At 44.1% G+C, this 23,929-nt stretch overlaps 1 protein-coding gene across 4 annotated transcripts in view; it reads right to left on the minus strand.

Annotated features, from left to right (window-relative positions):
• WDR7 (WD repeat domain 7) overlaps nucleotides 1-23,929 on the minus strand; it is a 206,361-nt gene that overhangs the window by 164,423 nt on the left and 18,009 nt on the right. For 2 of the 4 annotated variants that reach the window (XM_060280352.1, XM_060280350.1), the window contains exons 3-14: nucleotides 21,904-22,010; nucleotides 20,125-20,203; nucleotides 18,131-18,305; nucleotides 17,951-18,027; nucleotides 16,812-16,931; nucleotides 14,713-14,858; nucleotides 12,896-13,010; nucleotides 11,823-11,964; nucleotides 9,980-10,228; nucleotides 9,277-9,497; nucleotides 6,581-6,776; nucleotides 5,311-5,525 (exon numbers count right to left, since the gene is read on the minus strand). In XM_060280352.1, the coding sequence (XP_060136335.1) occupies nucleotides 5,311-5,525; nucleotides 6,581-6,776; nucleotides 9,277-9,497; nucleotides 9,980-10,228; nucleotides 11,823-11,964; nucleotides 12,896-13,010; nucleotides 14,713-14,858; nucleotides 16,812-16,931; nucleotides 17,951-18,027; nucleotides 18,131-18,305; nucleotides 20,125-20,203; nucleotides 21,904-22,010 (1,842 nt within the window). Of the gene's footprint in view, nucleotides 1-5,310; nucleotides 5,526-6,580; nucleotides 6,777-9,276; nucleotides 9,498-9,979; nucleotides 10,232-11,822; nucleotides 11,965-12,895; nucleotides 13,011-14,712; nucleotides 14,859-16,811; nucleotides 16,932-17,950; nucleotides 18,028-18,130; nucleotides 18,306-20,124; nucleotides 20,204-21,903; nucleotides 22,011-23,929 lie in introns of all 4 variants that reach the window. The other 2 variants (XM_060280351.1, XM_060280349.1) reach the window with 1 other exon arrangement.

The following is a 23,929-nucleotide window of genomic DNA, read 5'->3' on the forward strand; positions in this document are numbered from 1 at the left end:
AAAATGGGAGGGTATAGTTGACTATGTGTGTGTATTCGCATGGCTCATACACAGGTCAGCTTATCAAGGCAAGACACAATCATCCGAAACATTGATGAGAACTTGTTTCTCAAAGTTCTACTTCTCTAGTTTAATTATCGTAAGTACAAAAGGAAATTAAAGCAAGATGGAAAGGATGAATGGCTCAGGAAGTTACTTTTCTCTTTAAAATGTTCGTCCATGTTGTTGTTTAGTCGTGTCCGACTCTTCGTGACCACATGGACCATAGCACGCCATAGCACGTTCGTCCATACAACAGTATTATTTGTACCTGTAGCAAACCAGTATTAAATGCAGCCCTAAGAGTGCACTGTCAGAGCACTTTAAAAACACCAGGAAAATGTTATAAGAAGTCTAATATGTTTAAAGGCAAAGTGCACATACACATTCTCTGCCGTTTGAATTTGCTACCCTATTAAAATCATTTTGACACAAGGAATAAGGCAGCAAACTGGAATGCTAGAATTGGAAATATGATGGATTAGCCGAAGCTGGTAGCAATCCTAGTACTGGTCAGTATCACTGATTTTAAACAGGGATAAAATCTATATAAAACTGGGGGATTGCAAAAACACAGAACTGCCCTATTTTATGAATACCAACCATAAAATCCATGGGGGAAAATATGACTCTTAACAAAAAGTGGATCTCTGATGCCCTCTGCTGTTCTACTGTCAAACCTGATTAGAAAGCAAGGCAACCCTTTGTTCAAAAGAATACTACAGAACTTCTCAGTATACTTTCATATATTGGCATCACAGTGCTATAGTGTTTGTGCCAAAATGCAGTCACCACATCAGGTTATCATGAGCCTTAGCCATTTGTTTGATAAAAGTTAATGTGAGTAAGGGATGCAGGTGGCACTGTGGGTTAAACCACAGAGCCTAGGGCTTGCTGATCAGAAGGTCGGCAGCCCGAATCCCCGCAAAGGGGTGAGCTCCCGTTGCTTGGTCCCAGCTCCTGCCAACCTAGCAGTTCGAAAGCACGTCAAAGTGCAAGTAGATAAATAGGTACCCCTACAGTGGGAAGGTAAACGGTGTTTCTGTGTGCTGCTCTGGTTTGCCAGAAGCGGCTTTGTCATGCTGGCCACATGACCCGGAAGCTGTACGCCGGCTCCCTCGGCCAGTAAAGCGAGATGAGTGCCGCAACCCCAGAGTCGATAACGACTGGACCTAATGGTCAGGGGTCCCTTTACCTTTAATATGAGTAGGAATTAGTATCACTACAGAATATATCTATTAATTATTATCTTTTTAAATCTCTGTGGAAATGTCAGCATGTAGCTAAATATTTTGTATACAGTACATTCTTATTTGGGTATAGGAGGCTGCTGGGGCTATTGTACATCGCAAGAAAAGGAAAAGGAAAATTCTTCATCAAAACAAAGACAAATACAAAATAAATGGATGTATGCATGTCCATGAAGCTACCAACATGAGTCTGACCAAATCGCGGGAGGCAGTGGAAGACAGGAGTGCCTGGTGTGCTCTGGTCCATGGGGTCACGAAGAGTTGGACACGACTAAACGACTAAACATCAACAACAACAACAACAACAACAACAACAACAACAATGCATGTCCATGCACTTGTTCAATATGAACATAAAGCACCAAAATATTTCCCTGGGAAGCCTGATCCCTTGTGTCTATGAGATTTCCCCAGGTATTGGCATAAACTATCAGGCCTACCTTCATAACACTCAAAATCCAAAAGAGAGAAACCAAGAATAGGGATGCTGCACTCAGGTCCAACCAATCAGGGGGAATGCACAGGACCTCTGTCCAATTCTACCAGCCCTCACGGGATTCTGCGACCTTCAATTAGTCTAGCAGAGCAAGTACCGTGTTTCTCCGAAAATAAGCCATAGTGATAGGCAGTTTAACCTTGTAGGTTAAACTGTACCATACTTAATAAAAAAAATAAGACATCCCCTGAAAATAAGCCACTGTGTGTTTTTTCGAGGAAAAATAAATATAAGACGGTGTCTTATTTTTGGAGAAACACGGGAAGAAAGTGTTAGAACTGATTTCATATTTGTTTGTTTTTTTTCTAAAAGGATAAGCCATGCTTTCATTTGGGCCAGTATACATATAATAATTTTAAAACCCACAATGCAATATGAAAAACATAAAAGCAACTAAAAGCATGGTAATTTTAAGTGCTTCTGCAGATCAAAAGGTTTTAACCCAGCGCTGAAAGGAATGCAGTGTTGTCGCAGAGCACGCCTCTCCTGTGCATTCCAAAGTTGGTGTGCCACCACCTCTGTTTGGTACGTGCATAGTGTCAATAGATGAATCATGGATAAGGGTTGCCTCTGATCATCTTAATGCTGAGGACAATTAAAATGGGAGAAGACACTGCTTCAGGTATCTAGACCTCAAGCCATTTAGGCTTAAAAGGTAAGCATCAACACCATAATGTGGTCATAGGCAGAACTGATGTATGTGGTTCCGTCTAAATAAACCAGACCAGGTTCTGTGCCAGTTGAAGTTTCTGAACAGTTTTCAAGGGCAGTCCGGCATAGAATGCATTACAGCTTGAATTTTCAACTTAGCGAAAAAGGTACTGGCTTTGGGGAGGGAAAATATCTATTGTTTGAATTTTTAAAAAATTAAAATGTTTAACAGCTAAGGTCCATGTCACTACCTGATAGTAGAAATTCAAGGCAGAACTACAATAAACAGCCAGCAGACAGTGGAATGTGGGATAATAAACAAGGGTGGGGTGTGTGCAGGGAATGAGACATGGGATTTGCTTGGTGCATTCTAAAGTATATAAAACTTCCTATAATACTTTAAAAACAAGTGCATTTTTATCTTAATATATCATCTATAAGCTGCCTTACTAATAAGAAGCTTGCCTAAGGCAGCATATCAAATCACTTGTTTACAACCGTAATAAACAATTTCATATCAAATCACTTTCCAGTTTTAAATCTCATCTTCTGTATTTCTACTCTCTCACATGTTAGGAAACCTTATTTAGAACGCTGTAAAGATTTTGCCTGGGATTTTGCCTTCTGGAGTTGCATGACATTGTGCCATGAAGTCAATTTCCCGCAAAAAAAAAATTAATTTGTAATATTTATGAATAGTTTTCTCACTTTAAAATTGCCCATAAAACTAGCTATTAGGATCCTCCATCTACTCCCATCTAGGACTGCTCCTTTACTGTAGTCAAAAGCCAAAGCCATTAAAGGAGATTCCTCTTGCCCAATTCCCCCCCCCCCCCAAAGAGATGAGAAATTTCTACACCACAGTGGCGAGACAAACCCCCATGCAAGGAAAGTGGCAAGGCTGATCCCTAGTGGCTCACTTTGAATGCATTTTTCATGAAGCTGTGATCCCTACATGCAAACCACCTTCTGCGTTGGTTTTCCTTGTGAACTAAGGAACAATAACAGTTGCAAGCCATATGTAGGACTCACTCACAGATCCTGGCTTCAATCGCTATCACAAATTATTTCGCAAAAGGGGCAGATGTGGCTGGAATATGTCTTTCCATACTTGAAAGTTTTCACATTACAGAAAGGGAGGGGGGAAAACACCATAAATCAGGTAAAAGACTTTAACCACGGGGTGGGGGGTGGGAAGGCGGACTGGGTTTGAAAGCACCTAGTACATTATATAGAGGCCGATGCTTACAGCATCAACCGTTTCAGTGTAGAAGTAATAAAAATAATTATTATTTCCCCAGCCACTCTGGGCGGCTTCCAACAGAAAAATAAAATACAATAATTTCTTAAACATTAAAAGCCTCCCTAAACAGGGCTGCCTTCAGATGTCTTCTAAAAATCTGGTAGCTGTTTTTCTCTTTGACATCTGATGGGAGGGCGTTCCACAGGGCGGGCGCCACTACCGAGAAGGCCCTCTGCCTGGTTCCCTGTTGCCATATGACCTCCTTTTCCAGGACACACCCTCTTTTTAATTGGTTGAGTAGTCATAGCGATCCATAGTTAAAAGCAGAAGTTGGCAAATGTGTCCTCTTTTTTGCTCTTCGAAATACAGCGACCCTAAAACACGAGCTTTCATTTCACAATTTCCAGGATACTCCATCTCTTTAATCCATCAGACAAGAATGTCCAGTCATCACCTGTTTACTAGTCATTTCTGTGCTTGCTGTAACTGTCAAGTTAACAATTAATGCTGGATACACTTTTTATACTGTGTTTAAAAAAAATGTTTTGCTGATTCTTTCATTGCTTTTCTGGTTTATTTCCTGTTAGAAGCTGCCTTGAGCCTTGGAAAGCAAGGTACAAAAGATGGAGCCAAACAAAAGTGAGAACATGCAGGCTCCTGGAGAAGAATTCACATGCCACACCGGGCTAAGCCAAAGTTTGGGCAAGTATGCTATCTGTACCCAGACTTGTGGTTAAGCTCTCTCCCCACTAACCACACGCATAGCCAAAGACGGTGAAGGCAATACTGGATCAATGGCCTGACTGAGTATATGGCAGCCTCCTTTGTTCCTACAAAACATTCTTCCACACACATCTAGATAGCGATTTATGACTGCTACCATGCACCCTTCTATGTGCCCCTCCCACTTCCTCCCATATAAATGAATGGCAACCAGTGTTGCTGTTAGCGGTAGAGCTCTGGGCAGATGTTTAGAGCCCCACAACCCCCTCAGGCTACTTTTCAAATCTCCTCCTTAGAAGCTGCACTTGGCGAAGGCGTCTGGCCATAGCAGCTGGCCACCACACATTCTGCTACTGCAAAGGAAGCACAAGCCAAGCACAAGGATAATAATAATAATAATAATAATAATAATAATAATAATAATAATAATAATAATAATATATTTATTATTTATACCCCGCCCATCTGGCTGGGTTTCCCCAGTCACTCTGGGCGGCTTCCAACAGAAAAATGAAATAAAATAATCTATTAAACATTAAAAGCCTCCCTAAACAGGGCTGCCTTCAGATGTCTTCTAAAAATCTGGTAGCTGTTTTTCTCTTTGACATCTGATGGGAGGGCGTTCCACCCGAGAAGGCCCTCTGCCTGGTCCCCTGTAACTTGGCTTCTCGCAACGAGGGAACCACCAGGAGGCCCTCGGTACTGGACCTCAGATGGTCCCAGGCCGATTCTGTCTCCTCTTCAGTCACTTCACCCAAAGCCAAAGGAGTATGATGTGGCTGGGACGCTGCCAAGACCACCATCTTATGGATTCCTTGCAATACACAGGGCCCCGCTCAACACACAATCTGTCCTGACAGCAGGGATTCCGCAAGCATGTGTATTAACAAGACGCAACCAAAGCTTACTTTGTCAGCTGAATCGGAGGCCAGGAGGTTTGTGGCAAGAGTCTGGAGCTTCTGATGGGCCATGTTTTTCAGTGCCGCAAGGCTACGTCGAGTCATGGCCTGCTTTAAGTTGACAGCAGGGTGGCTGAGGGAATCGACTGCGGCAGGCACAGCCTCGTCACAGGCATTCAGGATCTCCACGGCTGTTATTCCCATAACGCAGCGATCAAGAGCACCTTAACAAGATATAAAGGGGCGAACTGGCTGTAGTTAAAATGCATCCAAAACATCCATCCAAAGTTAAGAGTAGTTAACTTTCCTTCTCTTGTGAAGTTTTGGGGCTCAGTACGGCCTAGCTGGTCAGCAATGTACTTCCTATGATTTTCTTGCAAAGTACTTTGTAAACTATACTATGAAGAATGAGCTCTAGGCCATTTTGTGCTTGCTCAAAACTCAAAGTCAAAAAAAATATAAGAGAACATATTCTTCTGCTCCGGAGAGTCAAAAACTGGGAAACGACCTGAATCAGTTTTATAGCAAAGTCAAGCATTATCAACTAGTGCCATTCGCTCGGCGCCAGAGGCACCAACAAACACCTCAACCTGTTCTGAAGTCACTACAGGGACAGAAGGCAAAAACTCCAGGCGCAGTCGGAGTGGCTCCTCTTTGCTTGAAATAGTGTTCTGCACACTCCGATCCTCACATAGATTTTTAACAGATATTTTGTATAAAGTACGTTTACATTGTAAAATTAGCCAAAGCAAATTCCAAGTATGCAAGTACTTGTCAAATAAATCACTATCCTATCCTATCCTATCCTATCCTATCCTATCCTATCCTATCCTATCCTATCCTATCTGCACAAACTCTTGAGTTAGTATTACAATTCCTTCAGAGCCAATTTCGGAGGGCACAGGGAAAAACTGGGGAGCAGAGGAGGAAGGTCCCATTGCACAAGCACAAGCCCTTGTGCAGGGGCTTTGGGTGACAGAACTCATTAGTTGAATCCCACCCAAAGTTACTAATGATTTATCTTCTACAATAAAAGAAGAAAGGCAACAAAATGGGAGAAGTCAGCCATTTCCCCTTTTATCATGCATTTCATAGCCAAATAACCCCTAATTCACTGCAGCTTTGCATATATGTTTCTCAAAGCAGATTTATTTGGCAGGGTAAAGCACAAGTAATAACCTTTCCAAAATTAAAAATTGGATGGAGCTGCTGAGCTACCTTCTACGTTGCTAAAGGGTACGCCTGAAATTATTAAGCCCCTTCTTACACAGTATCTTACCAGTATCCATCTGCCAGACATACACAGAGCCATCTGAACAGCCCACAACTAGGTAGTCATCTGATGGTCTCCACTTTATGACTTGAATAGGAAAGAGGTGCCGGGAAGCTAACATGATACACTTTTTCTCCCGTAAGCTCAGAAGTCCTACTGAGTGGTCACTGGCAACAGAGCAAACACAATGCTGGACTCTCGACTGAAAAGGAGGAAATAATATTTTTTTCAGTTGTCAGATATCTTTTAGTTGCAAATCCACCGGATCTTAAAAACAATGTACTTGTCATTTATTTAGTCAGTAAGCCATCAGAAGGAAGAGGCTGGATATCATGGGAACCCCTTGAATGTTTGAGCAAGAGACGCACGTGAATCCCAAATACAGTACTGTTTAAACCCAAACCACCTCTGTTTAAAAGCCATTGCACTGCGCACTGGCTTAAGCCAAAGTAGAAACAGCTGTAGAGAAAACAGCAAAGTCCGCCATTACAATTAAAGCATGAGCCTGTACTTGGTTCTGACTCACCTAGTGAGCTTTCCAGGAGTCTTTTCCAGGTCTACCTGGAAATGCTGGGGATTGAACCTGGGAACCAACAGAGCTACCGCCCCTGAGTTTCCATCATATTCCCGAGTAGCTCCTATTCTCTTGCTTTGTTTTAGAAATACCTCCTCTTCAAACATCTAAAAGACTGTCACAGGGAAAATGGAGCACGCTTGTTTTCTCCTGCTCCAGAGGGTTGGACCTGAACCAATGGATTTAAGTTACAATAAAGGAGATTCCCACTAAACATCAGGGAGAACTTTCTGACAGCAAGAGCTGTTTGTCCGTGGGTTCTCCTTCCTTGGAGATTTTTATGCAGAGATTGGATGGCCACCTGCCATGTATAATCTGGTTGAGATTCCTGCATTGCAACCCCTTCCAACTCTACAGTTCTATGATTCTATGTACCTGCAGAGGTTGAATGGGGAAAAAACCCTGGATAAACACCTATGTCAAATTCTACGATTTTCTACCTACGCACAGCAGTTCAAAGAATCATGCAATACAATGGATGCTTTCAGTTACCTTGAACTATTTATATAACTTTCTAAATGAATTTTAAGAAGCGTTCACCTAGAATGCCCACAAGCATTTACCAATAGAAAAAGCCATCACATGAACCAGAGCAAAGGGTCTGTAAGTCAAAGCAGAAACAGTTCTGTTCTAACCACAATAAGCGAGGCCATAATCCAAGCAGGCTATAGCGAGTCCACTGCTTACCACCAATTAGTAGTGTGGTGGACTCACCCTGCTAAATGCCCCCAATTAATTATAGTGCACATACCTCACTGCATACCAATTACACATATTTCTACAATTTACCACAGTTTATCTTGTGTGAGGGAAAACTTAAGTGATTACCTAAGAAGAACTCTCCCCTCCTGGCTAGTATGAGGTAAAGGGTAAAGGGATCAGTCGCGGACGACTCTGGGGTTGTGGTGCTCATCTCGCTCTATAGGCCGAGGGAGCTGGCGTTTGTCCACAGACAGCTTCCGAGTCATGTGGCCAGCATGACTAAGCTGCTTCTGGCGAACCAGAGCAGCGCACGGAAACGCCATTTACCTTCCTGCTGGAGCGGTACCTATTTATCTACTTGCACTTTGATGTGCTTTCGAACTGCTAGGTTGGCAGGAGCTGGGACCGAGCAACGGGAGCTCACCCTGTCGCAGGGATTCAAACTGCCGACCGTCTGATCGGCAAGCCCTAGGCTCAGTGGTTTAACCCACAGCGCCAACCGCGTCCCATGGCTAGTATGAGACCCAGGTAGAAATGATCTATAATGAACTGGAAAAGATGTTTAAATATACCTTTCCCAAAAAGCCAGAAGCATTTTTGCTAGGCTTGATGGGAGAGGAAATGGCGAAGGCAGATCAAAGACTATTTATGTATGCAAAACCGCGGTGAGGACTTTACTAGCCCAAATTACAGGAAATTACAGGAGATACCGACGATTGAGGAGTGGCAAACGGAGATGATGGACTATGCTGAACTGGCAAAACTGACCTGCGGGGTCCGAAATCAGGGCGAGAGAAAGTTCCAGAGAGACTGGAGAAAATTTATTGACTATATCAATAATAACTGTAGAAGTTTGAAGACCCTTGGGGGATTGAAATAAATCCTACGATGTGAACTTGATTTATAAGATGGAACGAGAAGGATGAATATATGTTGGAATGTAATTTGTTTTGTTTATTTGGAAAATTTAATAAAAAATATTTTTAAAAAATAGTATGAGACCCACGTAGCCTGAATTCCCACAGGCTCTACCTCTCCTGGCTCAGACGCAGCCCTCCCAGGACACTCTCCCTTTCTAAGCTGTGAGGCACTGTCCTCTCGCTATGGATAGTCTCCTCAGTGTAGATGTTTAACTTAACCCAGAACCAGTTCTCCCTCAGTCAAATCCTACCCCACTCCCTATCTCTGATCTCAAATCAAGCCCTCTCTCTTGACCTGAACCGTAGCCCTATCTAACTCTCTCCCTCAGAAACTGCCCCTTTTTATCCTCCCTCCCTAAGTGCTGCTCCTCCCCCTTCTGTGACTCACTGACTTTGTAGCCAATCAGCAATGGGCTCCAGAACTCTGGTGTAATTTCGGGGGGACTGCACAACCAGACTCTGGCCTGGCTCTGCTGTCCGTCACACACAGGCATTCACCAACTTACACTGCAGTTTTCCGGAGGGACCAAAAGTTGCGTGATTTCCCCACCGTGCACACAGAAGATGTGTTTCATTTCTCCAGAAAAGATGTCCCAGATAATGACGGAAAAATCCACGCCGCCTGACACCAGGTATCTTTGGTCGTAACGAGGGGAGGCTTGGTGGGGATACAGCAAGCAGGTGACTTTGTTCCGATGGCCACGCAGAGTTCTGTGGGGCGGCCAACCTAAAAAGTTAGGGAGGAGACCCAAAAACCACAACATGCAATGGGTATGAATGTCATTTTAAGGATTTCAGTATTAGAAATTACTACTGGTAACCCAAAACAAACTGTCATCACATCCACTCAGCAAAACACACACCCATAATAGACCTTTTCTATGGTCCATTTAGGGAGTCTTTGGGTGGTTTTACCAGCAGAGTTGCAAACTGCACTCCAACGCTTTGCATTTGTAAATGCAACGTTTAGCTCTTCCACTTTCTAGAGCACAGAAACATAATTCAGAAGTGGGACCAAAAGCACTCACATATATCATTTGATTTTAAAACTAAGTGCCTGTGTTTGTTTTACTATTTTAACAGATGCAGGAAGACACCCCCAAACCAGAAGAACCACTACATCACAGTGCCCTCTTCAAGTATCAGCAGAACAAACAAAATGCTTCAACACCACATTTCAAGGCAAACTTTTAACGATGGCTCACACACCCCTTCTGCGCACGTGCTCATCTTGCAGGAGCTGAACTATAGCAGTTTGAGTTGCTGGTACAATAATAATGCTTCCATCTTCGCGGCCGCAAACCAGGCGTCCATGCGCAGGGATATATACACTTGCCGTCACTTTAAGCGGCTCATCGCTATTGGGCATGAAGCTCAGCTGATCTATGATTCCAGCAGGACGAGGAGCAAGTTTGGTGAACGCTTCTTGCAGGGAAGTGGAAGTTGTCACTTTCAATCCTGCTTTCAAGAACAAAGGAATAAAACAAAATGCTCGGAATGAAGCGCTGTAGAAGTACAAGTGTTCTCAAAGCTTTTCAGTTAAACTAAGCCTTTCAAAACTGTGTTTGGAAATGGGCCCTGCCAGGTTGTCCACAGTAAGTAAGGATCACATATTGGCGACAAATCTGGGAAATTATTCACAAACTGGGGCTTCTTCTTTTCTTTGATGCTGCAGGTTACCAATATTGGTTTGTGCAGGCAAGTGCGCTAGTTAAAATATTTCTGGGCTAGCCGTGCTTGTAGATTTTTTTTTATAGCCAAAATTGGAAAAGAAGTGTGTGGAATATTCAAACAATATCAAACTGTTTTTTTCTCTTTTTTCCGGGAAAAAAAGGCTTTGGGAAAAACCAGGGGGGGGGGACTGGGGTTTTTTTCGTTTTTCCCAGGCCTTCCTATCTCTAGTGTACCCATTAAAGTCCTCCCGTTAGCACAAGGACTTCTGCCTGCAAGAGGACTTCCCTTCCGCTCCCAACACAACCCCCCTGCCCAATCTACTCCAGAGGGTTGTGGAGAAATCTGAAACACACACACACACCACCCCCACTACACTTTTAGAGAGAGATGCTGGTTAGGGAAAGTGGTAGGTAGAACACTGCGATCTACGATTAACAATTGTGCTCTGATTAAAGAAATCTTAATCAATTCATCATTTGGAATTTGATCTATTAAATCTGCATACATTTGTACACGAAAAAACAACTGTGAAGAAAAGGGCACATTATTCTAGATAATGACTGCAAAAGTCATGGCGGACACTATCCTGCTATATGCCTTCCCTTTCACACACCCTAAGAATGTCTCTTTCAATATGTTTTTTGCAAAGAGCTCCCATATTAAGAATAAGGTGGGCTTTTTAAAACAACTCCTCCTCTATGGCCTGATTAATTGGAGTGACCTTTTTAAATCAAGCTATCCATATATAATTTAATCTAACCTATAAAACAGGCTAAATATTGCAGACCCAAGTTCATACTAACATTAGATTACCACGAAAGAGAGGCTGCTTTTTTAATCTTGACAATTCAGAACTCATTGTTACACCTCAAAAAGGCTTATTAGAATAAAGTTTGATTACTTCTTCATCTAAGTGTCTTTTTCATGTATGCTGCCCTTCATTTCAGGATGTGTTTCTGTCCTTTATTCTCACCATGCCTGTCTGCATGTATTACACTCAACAGCTTTTTTTACTTCGCACATCTGATGAAGACTTATTTTCAATAGGAGTGACTTTCAAATAACATCCCACAGAAGATTATGTTCATGCCATAATCTTCCTTTTTTCAGGTCTGAAGTGTCACAAGACATTACAACTGCCTAAACACAGCCGTTCTTTTAGAGCTTAGTTTTTATGAATTGCTTTGTAACTGAAACAGAGATCACGAGCAATTAAATTGTGTGCAGGGGAATCTAGCGATTGACTCCCACAGGGAGTGCCGAAGTGTTTCAAGGATTTTTAGAGACTTGCTAGATTTTAGAGAAACGAGCACCATTCTTATAAAGGGGAATGTCTGCGCTGAAGATGCATGCAAAAAGTTAACTGCAAAGGAGCTACCTTCTGTCACAATTGGATGGTCAAGTGAATTTGGGATACTCCAAATGCTGAGCCTCCCTGAGGAGTCTCCCTGAATAAGCAGCTTGTGAAAGCACTCTCTGCGGCCGTAGAAGAACCGAGTCACAGGAGGGCAGATTAATAACTGCAAAAAAGAGAAAGAGGCATCAGAGTGATCTCAGAGAAAAAGGAAGAAGTAGAGGGCAACCTTGAGCAGCAGAATCCCATTTTTGCATAGCTCTTGGTGAATACATGGAGGTTTCAGGTTTGATCCTCAGCATTTGCAGTTAAACCATTTAAGGTAGAATGGGTTGGGGCAAGCCACACCTGAGCGCTTAGATTGGAGTTTCCAAAACTTGCGGTTCTAGCTGGTTTTCTGGACTACAACTCCCATCATAGCTGCCAAGTACCCCGTTTTCCCTGGGAAACCCCCGTTTTTACTTACCTTTTCCCGGTGGTCCCCGGTATCACTTCGTCTCCCGTTTTTCTCTGTTATTTTCTCCTGCCGGCGGCCATTTTTTTCTTTCCGATTTGCCCTTCTATGGGCACAAAAAATGGCCGCCACCGGCTTCAAAAGTCACGTCTATGCATGTCCGGAAGTGCATAGATGCGACTTCCGGTGTCGGCAGCGGCCATTTTTGGTGCCCATAGATGGGCGGAGCGACACTGGAAATTGCGTTGACACACTTCCTGACATGCGTACAAGCGACTTTTGAAGCCGGCGGCGGCCATTTTTGGTGCCCATAGAAGGGCAAAGCGACACCGGAAGTTACGTCGATGCAACTTCCGGTGTCACACAGCTGCCGGTCCCGGATTCTGCAGTCCAGGACTTGGAAGGTAAGACTCCCATCACCCCTAGCTAGCAGGACCAGTGCCCAGGGATGATGGGAATTGTAGTCCCAAAAACAGTTTGGGGAAACCCTGGCTTAGACAGACCCTTCCAGTCAGCAGAGGCCATAAGAGACTTGATGCTGGGAAAGTCAGTTTCAATATGTTCACTGCAAGACTGTCCACACAGCATTTAATTAACAAGCCCCCTTGCTGTGAACACTGCAGCAACCCAAATAAAGTCTTACCTGTTTATCTGATTTCTCCACTGCTCTGTCCACAACACAATGGAGTTGAGGGGGATTTAGATTTTCAACAACTTTTCCAACATCACTGCGAAATGAGTCACTAGCTGGCAAGCAGCTGCGGAGGAGAGCCACACATATAAAGACGGCAAAACATAACAAGCTTAATCTCACAGCTTCAGTGTACATGTATTGGTCGCAGGCTACATAGCTAGGTATGAGCTGAGGCTCCCTCATTTGCTTCAGGAGCTAGTTTGACCTACTAGGTCAACATCAATGGCTCAGAGGTGGAATGGTCTATAGAACCTCCTCCAGGTTCTTATACTTATTTAACTGGCCACTTCTCGCACAAAATGCTTGTCCCTGTCACTTTATGCCGAAAGAACCCACAGAGGCTAATCACATAGCGTTCCATCCAATTGTGTTCCTCCAGCAGAGGCTTCAAAGAGCTAAAAAGTGGTGGGTGGGGAGATGTATTTTTTACAAATTTCCCCCCTCTCTCTTGCAGCCCTCCATGCCAATTACTAAACTGTTCTCATACAGTTCCCCCAACCCTTTAGAATACATGTGGGAAGGCATAGGGGAAAATCAGGAAAAATACCTCCTTCCCTACTTCTGTTAACAGAAGACTCCACTGAATCAGAAAGCCTTATCTTGGCAGGGGGGTATAACTGAGAGCAGTCTGTATGTGTTATTGAGCAAGGACAGAGGCATCTTAGCCATAGAGGCTAGTGGCGTGGGGAACCACGGCGCCGGGCGCTGGAGGGCGCCAGGGAAGAGGTCCGGGGGCCACGGCTTGGTGGGGTGGCAGCCTGCCCGCCGCCAGGGGGAAGGCAGGAGGAGGCAATTGTCGAGCCGGGCACAGTGATCAGCCCTCCATCCCTCCCTCCCTCTCCCTCCCTGTGCCGGGAGGCGGGCACAATCCCCGACGGCTGCCTCTCCTCTCGACACCACAGTTGGTGGCCGGAGCGCTTCTCCAGCCCTTTCCTGCCACTGCACAGGACTGGAGGAGGGTGCAAGGCGGCCGGGAAGGAGCTCAAGTCGGGGTGGGGGGACGGACGGGGACCCGCTTGGCAGGTTTGCGGAGGGCACCACAGACCCGGGGTGGGCTACATGAGCTCTGTGGGACTCTTCCCTCTCCAGGCTGGAGGCGCGCTTTGGGGTGGGACACGCCACGGAGAGCCCTTTTTTATCTCTGCGCCCTCCCTCTCTTTGGGGAATCACTGCTGCCCCCTCCCTCCGCAGCCAGTTCCCTGGCAACCGAGCCATGCGTCATTGGAGACCCCGGGATGGAAAGAGGGGAGAGGGGAGGGAGGAGATGGAGACCCCAAAGGGAGAAAGAGGAGGAAAAGACCCTGTCCAGCTTGTCCGGAGGGAAAGGTGGGCATGGGGGAGCGCCGGAGGGATCATTGCACCACGGCGCCAGATAGGCTTAAGGCGGCCCTGAGCAAGGAAGAGCCTTCATGAATGCAAACATATGGACAGTAGGAACTTCTTGCGTCTTTCAGGCTTTTCATTGTAAATTGAATTTACATTCAACCTTCATTTAGCATTGCAGAGGAAAGCGTGCCCAGTTATGTTTCCCCTCCCTTCCCACATGCAAAGAGTTCAAAACCTTCCATTTTAGAACTAACCACAATTTCCAAAGCGAGGGAACTGTGGTTTTCCCCAGCCATAATTTAGTTTAAAGAAGCCAGGATCCGACCATGCTTTGGTATTCAGTTTGTTAACATCACCTATTTCTGTTCTAAACCAATAGCACGAAGGCAAGTTCCTTTAAATGAAACGATTAAAAGTGAAACCCTTTCGTCCCCGTTTACCTGGCTGGCAGTTTATATATAAGACTTTGACCATCTTCTGTCCATATGATTACTTTGTCCGCTGATACAAAATCGCCACCTGTCCATGTCTGTCCATTCTCACTGGGGACTGAGCATAACAGGGAATAATCACCAGCATCAAACACCTAAAGAAAACAATCACATAACAAAAAACCATCACTGTATCATAAATCCTGCCCTGTAGTTGGATAGTTGAGAACTCAGCAACTCCCTGTACTTTTTAGATACAAAGGGAACAAATTAAAAATGAATCCCCTAAATATAGCATGAACTGTAATTGATTGACTCCAGCTGATCTTACTAATAACTAAAAGAAACATTTTATTAAAAGATCTATATCCCATCTTTCCATTTAAAGGCAAACTGCCCAAGACAGTACACATCTTTAAGATACAAATTGTCTTTAAAACACTAGATATATAAAAAAGGTCACAGTCAATGGAGAGACATAAATAAAGGGATTTGTAAAACTTTTTGACTCAGTGGGTCAAAAGCCTGGTGGAAAATGAATGTTTTAGCTGTGTGTCTGAAAGCCATCAGAGAAGGTACAAGAGGAACTCCTTACATAGGAGACAAAGGACTGCAAATATTGTATAATCCATACTAGAAGCAATTATTTCCGCTTTTCCTTTTTTTGTAAGAAAAAAATCTGGGAAAGCAAAGGTCATACTGGGTATCTTAGTAATTCTATTAAAGTAGGGATGGCATAGAGAAAGGGGACCAGCACACCTTCAAAGCAATGATACTAGCAGGAAAGGCAACAATAGCTTTAGGTTGGAAAGATAGAGAAAAATGGACAGCAGAGGTCTGGACTAATGATTTGTTTGAATTTATTCAGTCAGACATTGTGGCAGTAACGTCAGAGGAAATAACATGGAGGGCCAAGTCTACTATTATAAGGACCAGATGGAGCCCCTATCTTAAATGGATAACAACTACTGGATCAGAAGACATTCAGTGGAAATTAAAGACACTGTGCCCGTGGCTGAGGACAACTGTTTGAACCCTTCCAATGGATTATGGGTGGGGGAGGGGGTGGGAAGGGAAAGGAAAAATGGTACGGGAAATTAAAAATTAGAAGGAGAGGCTATAATGTATGTAAAAATTCTCGTACTTTAATAAAAATCTTTTTTAAAAAAGTACAGTGGTCCTCTACTTACGAATAACTCTACTTACGAATGATTCTACTTACGAATGGAGCTCCATCCGCCATCTTGGATGCGGTTTAGATAGGATTTTTTCTACTTACGAATTTTTTCTCCCAATGCATTCCTATGGGATTTGACTTACAATTTTTTTCTACTTACAAATGTGCATTTGGAACGCATTAAATTCGTAAGTAGAGGTACCACTGTACTTTCTTTCAGCCTTAGGATCCCATTCACGGTTAGTCAATCCTCTGAGCCTGAGGGATGCATGCCAGCACATCACACATTCACTGTCCACCCCTGCCCAAGAGAGAGGAGAGAGAGAGACAGAAAGAGAGGGGAAAAGAGAACTCTTTCTCTGTGTCCCAACTTAGAACCCCTCCTTCTTGAAATCAAAAAGGGTCAGAGAGACAGCAGTTTTCCTCCCAACTGCAGCACAAGGCAAGGAAGGGAAGACCTCTCTTCCCAACTCAGCACTTAGAACAGCCTCTGGAAAGGCACTCTTTGTATCTCTGTTACAGCACCACTGCTAGAAGTTGTCTTGCTCAGGAAACAGAATGGAGCACACGTTCCAAAACCTCCTAAAAATGGTGCTGGACCAGAGGGAGAAAAGGCACATTTCCAAAGTAAACAGATACCCAATTTTGCAGGTACTTGAAGCAGCCTGGTGGACTATAGGTTTACCACTCCTGCATCAAAATCTACCTTAGCATTTGAATAAAGCCTGTAGTGGTATTATAAAACAAAAGCAACACACCAGCAACAGGGTGAGCTCACATGCACTGAAGAGATTATGTATTTGATGAAATCAAAATCCAATTGATTTATAATCTGACTATCCTAAGCTTCCCTGCATACGTGTCTCACTGACAGTAGCGGTAGCTTGCAGAATCAAGAAAATCCAGCTTTTACTTAACTGGTTATCCTTACCCTCCAGTATTTAGAGCAAACCACCAAAAGTGATCTTTGGGTAAATGCACAGAAGGAAATACTTTGGCAGTTTTGACAGTAAATTGGTTTAGACTCCTCTTCAAAGATTGGCTCTGTATCCTATAAAGAGAGAGGAAAGCATTTCAGTCACTCATGCAATAATCTCCAATACATTGCATTCCTCGACTCCTCCTTTGCACTCCTATAATTAATACAACTAATCAGCTTGTTCCTTTTTCTTATTGGTTTTTCCTGCCACACGAACTTTTTTGTAGCTTTAAAACTTAGCTTGAGAGGAACCGATTTCAAACTCATATTGGGTTGGATCCAGACCTTGCCTTCCATGGATGAAACGTTGCATTCTGTCCACAGAAGGAATTTCATCCAGTGAAGCGATCCCACTGGCATACGGGGGTGGGCATGGGGACTTTAGAAAATTCTTTCTCCACCTGCAGGCCCCAGAACCACTACCCACACTGTTCACCTGCAGAAACAAAGTCTGGATCCAACCATAACTCCCTTTCAAGAATTAGCTGGGGGACATACTCGCCTTCAACTTCAGTAAGCAATTTTCATGTACCATGATGGCTACATCCAGCATTCACTTGCTGAAGTAGTAAAATATGCTTGAGCCTTAGAAATAGACATTCCCTCTTCTCAAAGCAGCTGAAATGCTAAACAAGCAACACTGATGAAAGTTCATGAAACTAATAAATATGTATTACTCCACGTTTTCCAAAAGGAAGGAACAAAACCAGGAAAAGGTTTATATATATATATATATATATATATATATATATATATATATATATATGTGTGTGTGTGTGTGTGTGTGTGTGTGTGTGTGTGTGTGTGTTTATATGCTAAAAACTAGACATTCTCTATCTGCACGTACTGTATCAGACTAAGTCAAGGCATAGTAAACATGTCATAAGAAAAAGCCCTTAAGCAAGCAGATTTTAAACACCATCTGTCCAGAGCAGAAATAGAAGCATATATGAAAATAAGTCTATATTTGTAATGGGAGCAGAGCAAAAGTTACTGTTGATCGTTTTTGGTGATAAAGCCAGATTGCCTAATAAAGCCAATTCTGGAAGAAGAAAGACTATCGGTATGAATCTGGGTCTGTTTCTCTTTACCTGCATGTGATTCACTTCGGAAGTTACTATCCACACTTTCAGAATGCCAGTCACTGAAACGGCCACAACAGTATCCTCTAGGGAAAACGAAGACAGAACATCAAGACCTGCACACCAAACTTTGTTTCTTAATGGTTGCAGAGAAAGTCCCCGAAAACAAAGATCCAACCACGGGCTAACCTTGTGTTCTGTGAGATCGAATCACACTCATGGAGCTGATCCAGTCAGGAGAAATCTTTGACACCAAGGAATAAAGAACTTCAAGGCTGGTAGCATCCACAACAAGAATTTCTGGGTAGTGGCCATGACACAACAGCCTCCCTTCACGCTGGGTTCCAATTGTGAACTGATAGAACTGAATATTAAAAAAATTGGGGGGGGGGGGAAGATATCAGAATCTTTCTAAATTAGTACTCTCTGTGTGTGTGCTTGATCCACAATGCAGAATCTGCTTTTGGACCACAGGTGCAATCTATTTTTGTATAAGAGCAGTGGTTTTTTTTAAAGCATCTCATAATAAAAACTACCCAGGTGGGTACCCAGGGAGGGACCCAGGCGGCACTGTGGGTTAAACCACAGAGCCTAGGATTTGCTGATCAGAAGGTCGGCGGTTCGAATCCCTGTGACGGGGTGAGCTCTTGTTGCTCGGTCCCAGCTCCTGCCCACCTAGCAGTTTGAAAGCACATCAAAGTGCAGGTAGATAAATAGGGACCGCTCCGGCGGGAAGGTAAACGGCGTTTCCGTGTGCTGCTCTGGTTCGCCAGAAGCAGCTTTGTCATGCTGGCCACATGACCCGGAAGCTGTCTGCAGACAAACACCAGCTCCCTCGGCCTATAGAGCGAGATGAGCGCCGCAACCCCAGTCGGACCCCTTTACCTTTACCCTTTAATAAAAACTACGGGTGGTAACCAACTGCAGTAGCCCACTCAAACAACAATTGTTGTGCTAGTGGGAGCTTTGTTTTTAACAGGGCAGCAGCCAAAGCAAATGGGTGTCTTGTGCTTGGGAAATACGTTGCACAATTCCTAGAAAAACTGCTATTATTATTCCCATCCCCCTCCCTGCTGACCATTAAGCTTGTGCACGGCTGCAAGTTCTGCCACTGTCACAACAACTTCGACTCTGAAACATTGTGTGCTAACATTACATTACATATAATTAAAAGAATACCAGAAATCAACACTGAACAAGTTATTCAAAGGTCAGCAGTATTATCTTGGTGCTGTGCACTTCACAGCAACAACCTGTGCTTATGTTGCACTAGATTACAGGAAGTGGGCATTTATTTAGCTTTGTAGTTCCCGTATTACCATTCATTCTTGTTGCAAAATATCACACATCAACTAAATAATGGAATTTACTAAACTAATAACAGACCATAGAAACATCTTGCCAATTATCATTTCTACACTCCAGCTGGTACGGAAAGGCAGAAAAACTGGTTCCAGTTACCCCTCACAGAATGTAAGTGTAGTCAACGTATATTTCTGCCAGTTTTTCTAACACATCATTAACAGTGCACATGTTTCGCAATGCAAAGAAACCTCAACCCTCTGATCGGTCGTACTTGTATGAAAATTGATAACTGGGTTCCTGTAAACTTTGTTAGCTTAAAAAGCAGTTATAAAGGTAAAGGGACTCCTGACCATTGGTCCAGTCATGACCGACTCTGGGGTTGCGGCACTCCTCTCATATTATTGGCCGAGGGAGCCGGCGTATAGCTTCCAGGTCATGCGGCCAGCAAGACAAAGCCGCTTCTGGCGAACCAGAGCAGCACACGGAAACGCCGTTTACCTTCCCGCTGTATAATAATAATAATAATAATAATAATAATAATAATAATAATAATAATAATATATTTATAATTAATTATTTATTATTTATACCCCGCCCATCTGGCCGGGTTCCCCTAGCCACTCTGCGCGGCTTCCAACAAAATATTAAAATACAGAAATAGTGGTACCTATTTATCTACTTGCACTTTGACGTGCTTTCGAACTGCTGGGACCGAGCAACGAGAGCTTACCCCATCACGGGGATTCAAACCGCTGACCTTCTGGCTCTGTGGTTTAACCCACAGCGCCGCCCGCGTCCAAGAAAAAACAGTTATAGGGAAGCCTATATATGCAGTATCACATGCAACCAGTTATGGCTTTTATTTATAAATCATTTACCTGTATACCAGTATGTGTGCAGGCTAATTTAGTAAATTCAATGCATCTTCCATCATTCACATCCCAGAGGCACATCTCCCTAAACAACACAGAAAGGACAATTAACCAATCACCCTCCTGCATTCACATGAACCAATGACTGCATCCGACTTATTGATTGATTGAATTTACATTCTGCCCTTTACCTGCATGTCTGCACAAAATGACTTTAGCAAATACAATGGCATGTTAGGGGAGGGGTTGTACCTCTGGTGGGGACACGCCATGGTCCTTCTGGGGCAGTCTGTCCATGTTTGCTCCCCACCTGCACTCAGCTCTCGCCTGTGGCTCCTAGAAGCTGTCAGCAGGTAACAGCAGCCACACCTTGGGCTGGCCAGCTAAACCAGGTGAGGGTATCTGATGGCTCTCAAACACTCAGTAAGTTAAGGATTTTCCCTGCATGTCTGGCAGACTGAGTAGACGGGAACAATAGTGGGTCCAACAGTGAAGAAGGCAGTTTCTGCATGTGCAGTAGAGGGAAATGAGGGGCAGAAGGGGCGCGTCCACCTGGGAACAGAGCCCATATAGGAGAAGAAAAACTCTGATCTTAAACCTCCACTGCCTTACAGGATATCTTTGGGAAAAGAAAAGGCTCAGGAGTAAACCCTGCACAAATATGGAGTGGAGTCTCTATGACGGATGGATGGGTGGCATCAGGGCCATCCCTAGGCCTGGGCTGGGTGGCGCAAGGCGCCAGGCCATCAGGGGCGCGGAAGGGGCGCCGAACGCTGGTGTCTGCCTCTGCGCGCCTCTGCTGTTGAGCGGCTTAAGGCAGCTCTCCGGAGGCGCACGGGGAGCGCAAGCCTGGGGCCGCCTCTGTCTCAGCTGTTGAGCGGCTTCAGACTGCTCTCCAGAGGCATGCAGGGAGCGCTGGCCTGGGGCCACCTGAGCAGCTGAGAGGTGTGGAGGAGGCAGCCCCAGGCTCGCGCTCCCTGCGTGCCTCCGGAGCTTCACGTGGGGGAGCGGGAGCCTGGGGCCGCCTCCTCCACGCCTCTCAATTTTTGAGTGGCTTCAGGCCGCTCTCCGGAGGCACGCAGGGAGCACGAGCCTGGGGCTGCCTCCTCCGCGCCTCTCAGCTCTCCGCGTGCCCCTCCTGCCCGCCTCACTCGCGGGGGGCACCGGAGGGATCTTGGCACCAGGGCACCAGATATGGTTAAGACGGCCCTGGGTGGCATCTTGTATGCCTCCTTCCAGCAACTCCTGCAGCCAAGCTGGTACCAAATGTATTGTTCTGCTTTCCTTTGGACCATATCAGTGAGGCATCTGGGCAGGCCAGGACCTCCATACACACTGCCCAGGCTTGTGTCCCGGGCTAACACAGCAGTTTGACTTCACTCCCAGAGGTACACTCATTCGTCTCTTGAGATAGAAGGATGCCCACAACCCTCCCTCTCCTCTTAGCGCACCCTCAAATCTGCTCTGGGGTTCCCCAAAATCTCTGGAGTAGATTTTGGGGGTGCTGTGAGTGGGGAGGGAGGGAAGCAAACCAGAGGAGGATGTGCTTTGGGAAGTTGTTCTGCATGCACAAAGGGTTCAGTTGGCCACAATCTTGAATCTTCTTGGTTGATCTCTTGACATCTCCTTCTGATGAAAGGAGGAGGAAGGGCAAAGGTTTGATGAGTGCTCATGACCCTTTGCACTTGCAAGTAAGCTATGATGCTGCACAACACTGAATATTGTAAGAGAATGAAAAATTGAGAAATCAATCACATGGGTGGGAAGGGAAGGGGCTATACTTACCCACTTTCTGATGCACTCACTATATACTGCTTCTCGGACGAAGCACTGGCCTTGGACAAACAAGTAACTGAAGCTGTGTGACCAAACAACAGGGCTCTAGGATTTATCTGGGATCAGAGAAACAAAGGCATTCAGAATTAACGAGAAAGCACCTGAATTGCCGAGCTTGATTATTGAATCAAAAGTTACGATAGGTATGGAGAAAGTACTTTGCCAACTGCTGGTGAGACAAGGTGGTGGCTCTCCGTAAAAGCCAAAGCCTTTACAATGCCTTGCAAGGGAGTGTGCACAGGAGACAAGCATTTTATTTTTTAAAAAAAGCATTATAATGCTGTAAGGCACAACTATTTTCTTTACAATGAAGTAGCAAAAAGAAAACAAAGGTTCTTCTAGTGCCTCCATCTCCCGGTTTAGATCACTCAATCTGTTGCGTAAACAGTTTCTGCTAGTGCAACTGCTGCATTGGATTCTTCTGTTACATAACAGTAAAAGTTACCCATCTGGTACTGCAGGAGGCCTTGCACTAGTGGACAGAGAACATTGGATGCAGCCCAAAGTCTAAAATGGCCTAGATGAACTACTGCTTCACCACCCTTAACTCTGAGTTCTGATGGCCAACGTGGAAGATCCTGCAAGACTTCTGAAAGTTGCTCAGGCTTTGACTTTCTGTAGAAATCAGAGTTCTTGGTGAAGTCCAGAAATAAACAGTAAATTGCAAGGACACGTGAAATACTCCCAGGACAAGGCCCTGTTTCGACAATTCTTCATCAGCAATGTTTTAATGGTCAGAGTGTCCTGGGAGTATTTCACTGGAATTTATTTTTATTTGCCTCACTATCATACCGGAATTGATTCCTATTTGAATTCATCATTACATAAATAAAACCTTTTGAAGACTTACTTGAAATTCATCTTCCTCCTGGCCCGAGTTCTTGCAATTTACTGTTTATTTCCAGGCTTTGACTTTAGCAAGCTGGCAATAGGTGTTCTACAACAGGAGGGCAGCCATTAAGACTACTACTTTTTGCACCCTTGTTGGTGCTCTTGGTGGTTCTCAGATTTTGTAATGAGACACAGAAAGAGGCAGCCTCTTAAATTCTGTTATGCTTAAGTTGTTGAGTCTTCATGACACATTCAATGAAATGGAATCCATTCTTTTAGACAAAAACAAGGAGGCTTTCAGTAGTTAAATCTAAGAATTTCTGTTCCTGGATTGATTGATTGATTGGATTGATTGATTGATTGATAATAATAATAATAATAATAATAATAATAATAATAATAATAATAATTTATACCCCACCCATCTGGCTAGGTTTCCCCAGCCACTCTGGGTGGCTTCCAACAAAGGATTAAAAATACATTAAAACATCAGTCATTAAAAATTTCCCTAAACAGAGCTGCCTTCAGGTGTCTTCTAAACATCAGATAGTTATTCCTATAAGTGCCTGCTATTCATAATACCAAACCATTGATCTCACACTTTGTGGCCAATGGCTTGCTTTCTCAGCAAGACCAGTCCACGTTTTAGAGTTTTATTTGCATACAGAACCAGTTTACAATTTATGCAAGTTAATGCCTTTGATCCAATTTGTATAGGGAAGTTTTTGCTGTTGCATTCCACAACTTTGCTTCTCATGCGTACGGTATTCCAGGTCAAGAGCACACACCTTTCACTGGCAGAGAACCACAAAATATACCAGCATAAACACACTGCCTTGTATTGCTGCTTTCACTTCAGAATTGCCTAGCACTATTTGCTTTAAAACAGATCACTTAAAATGCATGTCTCTGGCTTTAAATGACGCCCAGGAGCTGCAAGTGGTGTTACCTTGGCCAAATCAGCTGCTACCGGCATGTGCCTTTCTAATCTAATGCCATAAGGCTATGATTGGTAGAAAAATGTTTTATTTTAAAATTTACTGGAACTTCACAGAGCAGATTGCTTGTTTAAGCCACCAATAATCATTCAAACACTGAAAAGTCCCATGGCTTCTTGTCATTTTCTATATATGTGCAATAGACA

Source organism: Zootoca vivipara, chromosome 11 (genome assembly GCF_963506605.1).
Source record: "Zootoca vivipara chromosome 11, rZooViv1.1, whole genome shotgun sequence".
NCBI classification, from domain to species: domain Eukaryota; kingdom Metazoa; phylum Chordata; class Lepidosauria; order Squamata; family Lacertidae; genus Zootoca; species Zootoca vivipara.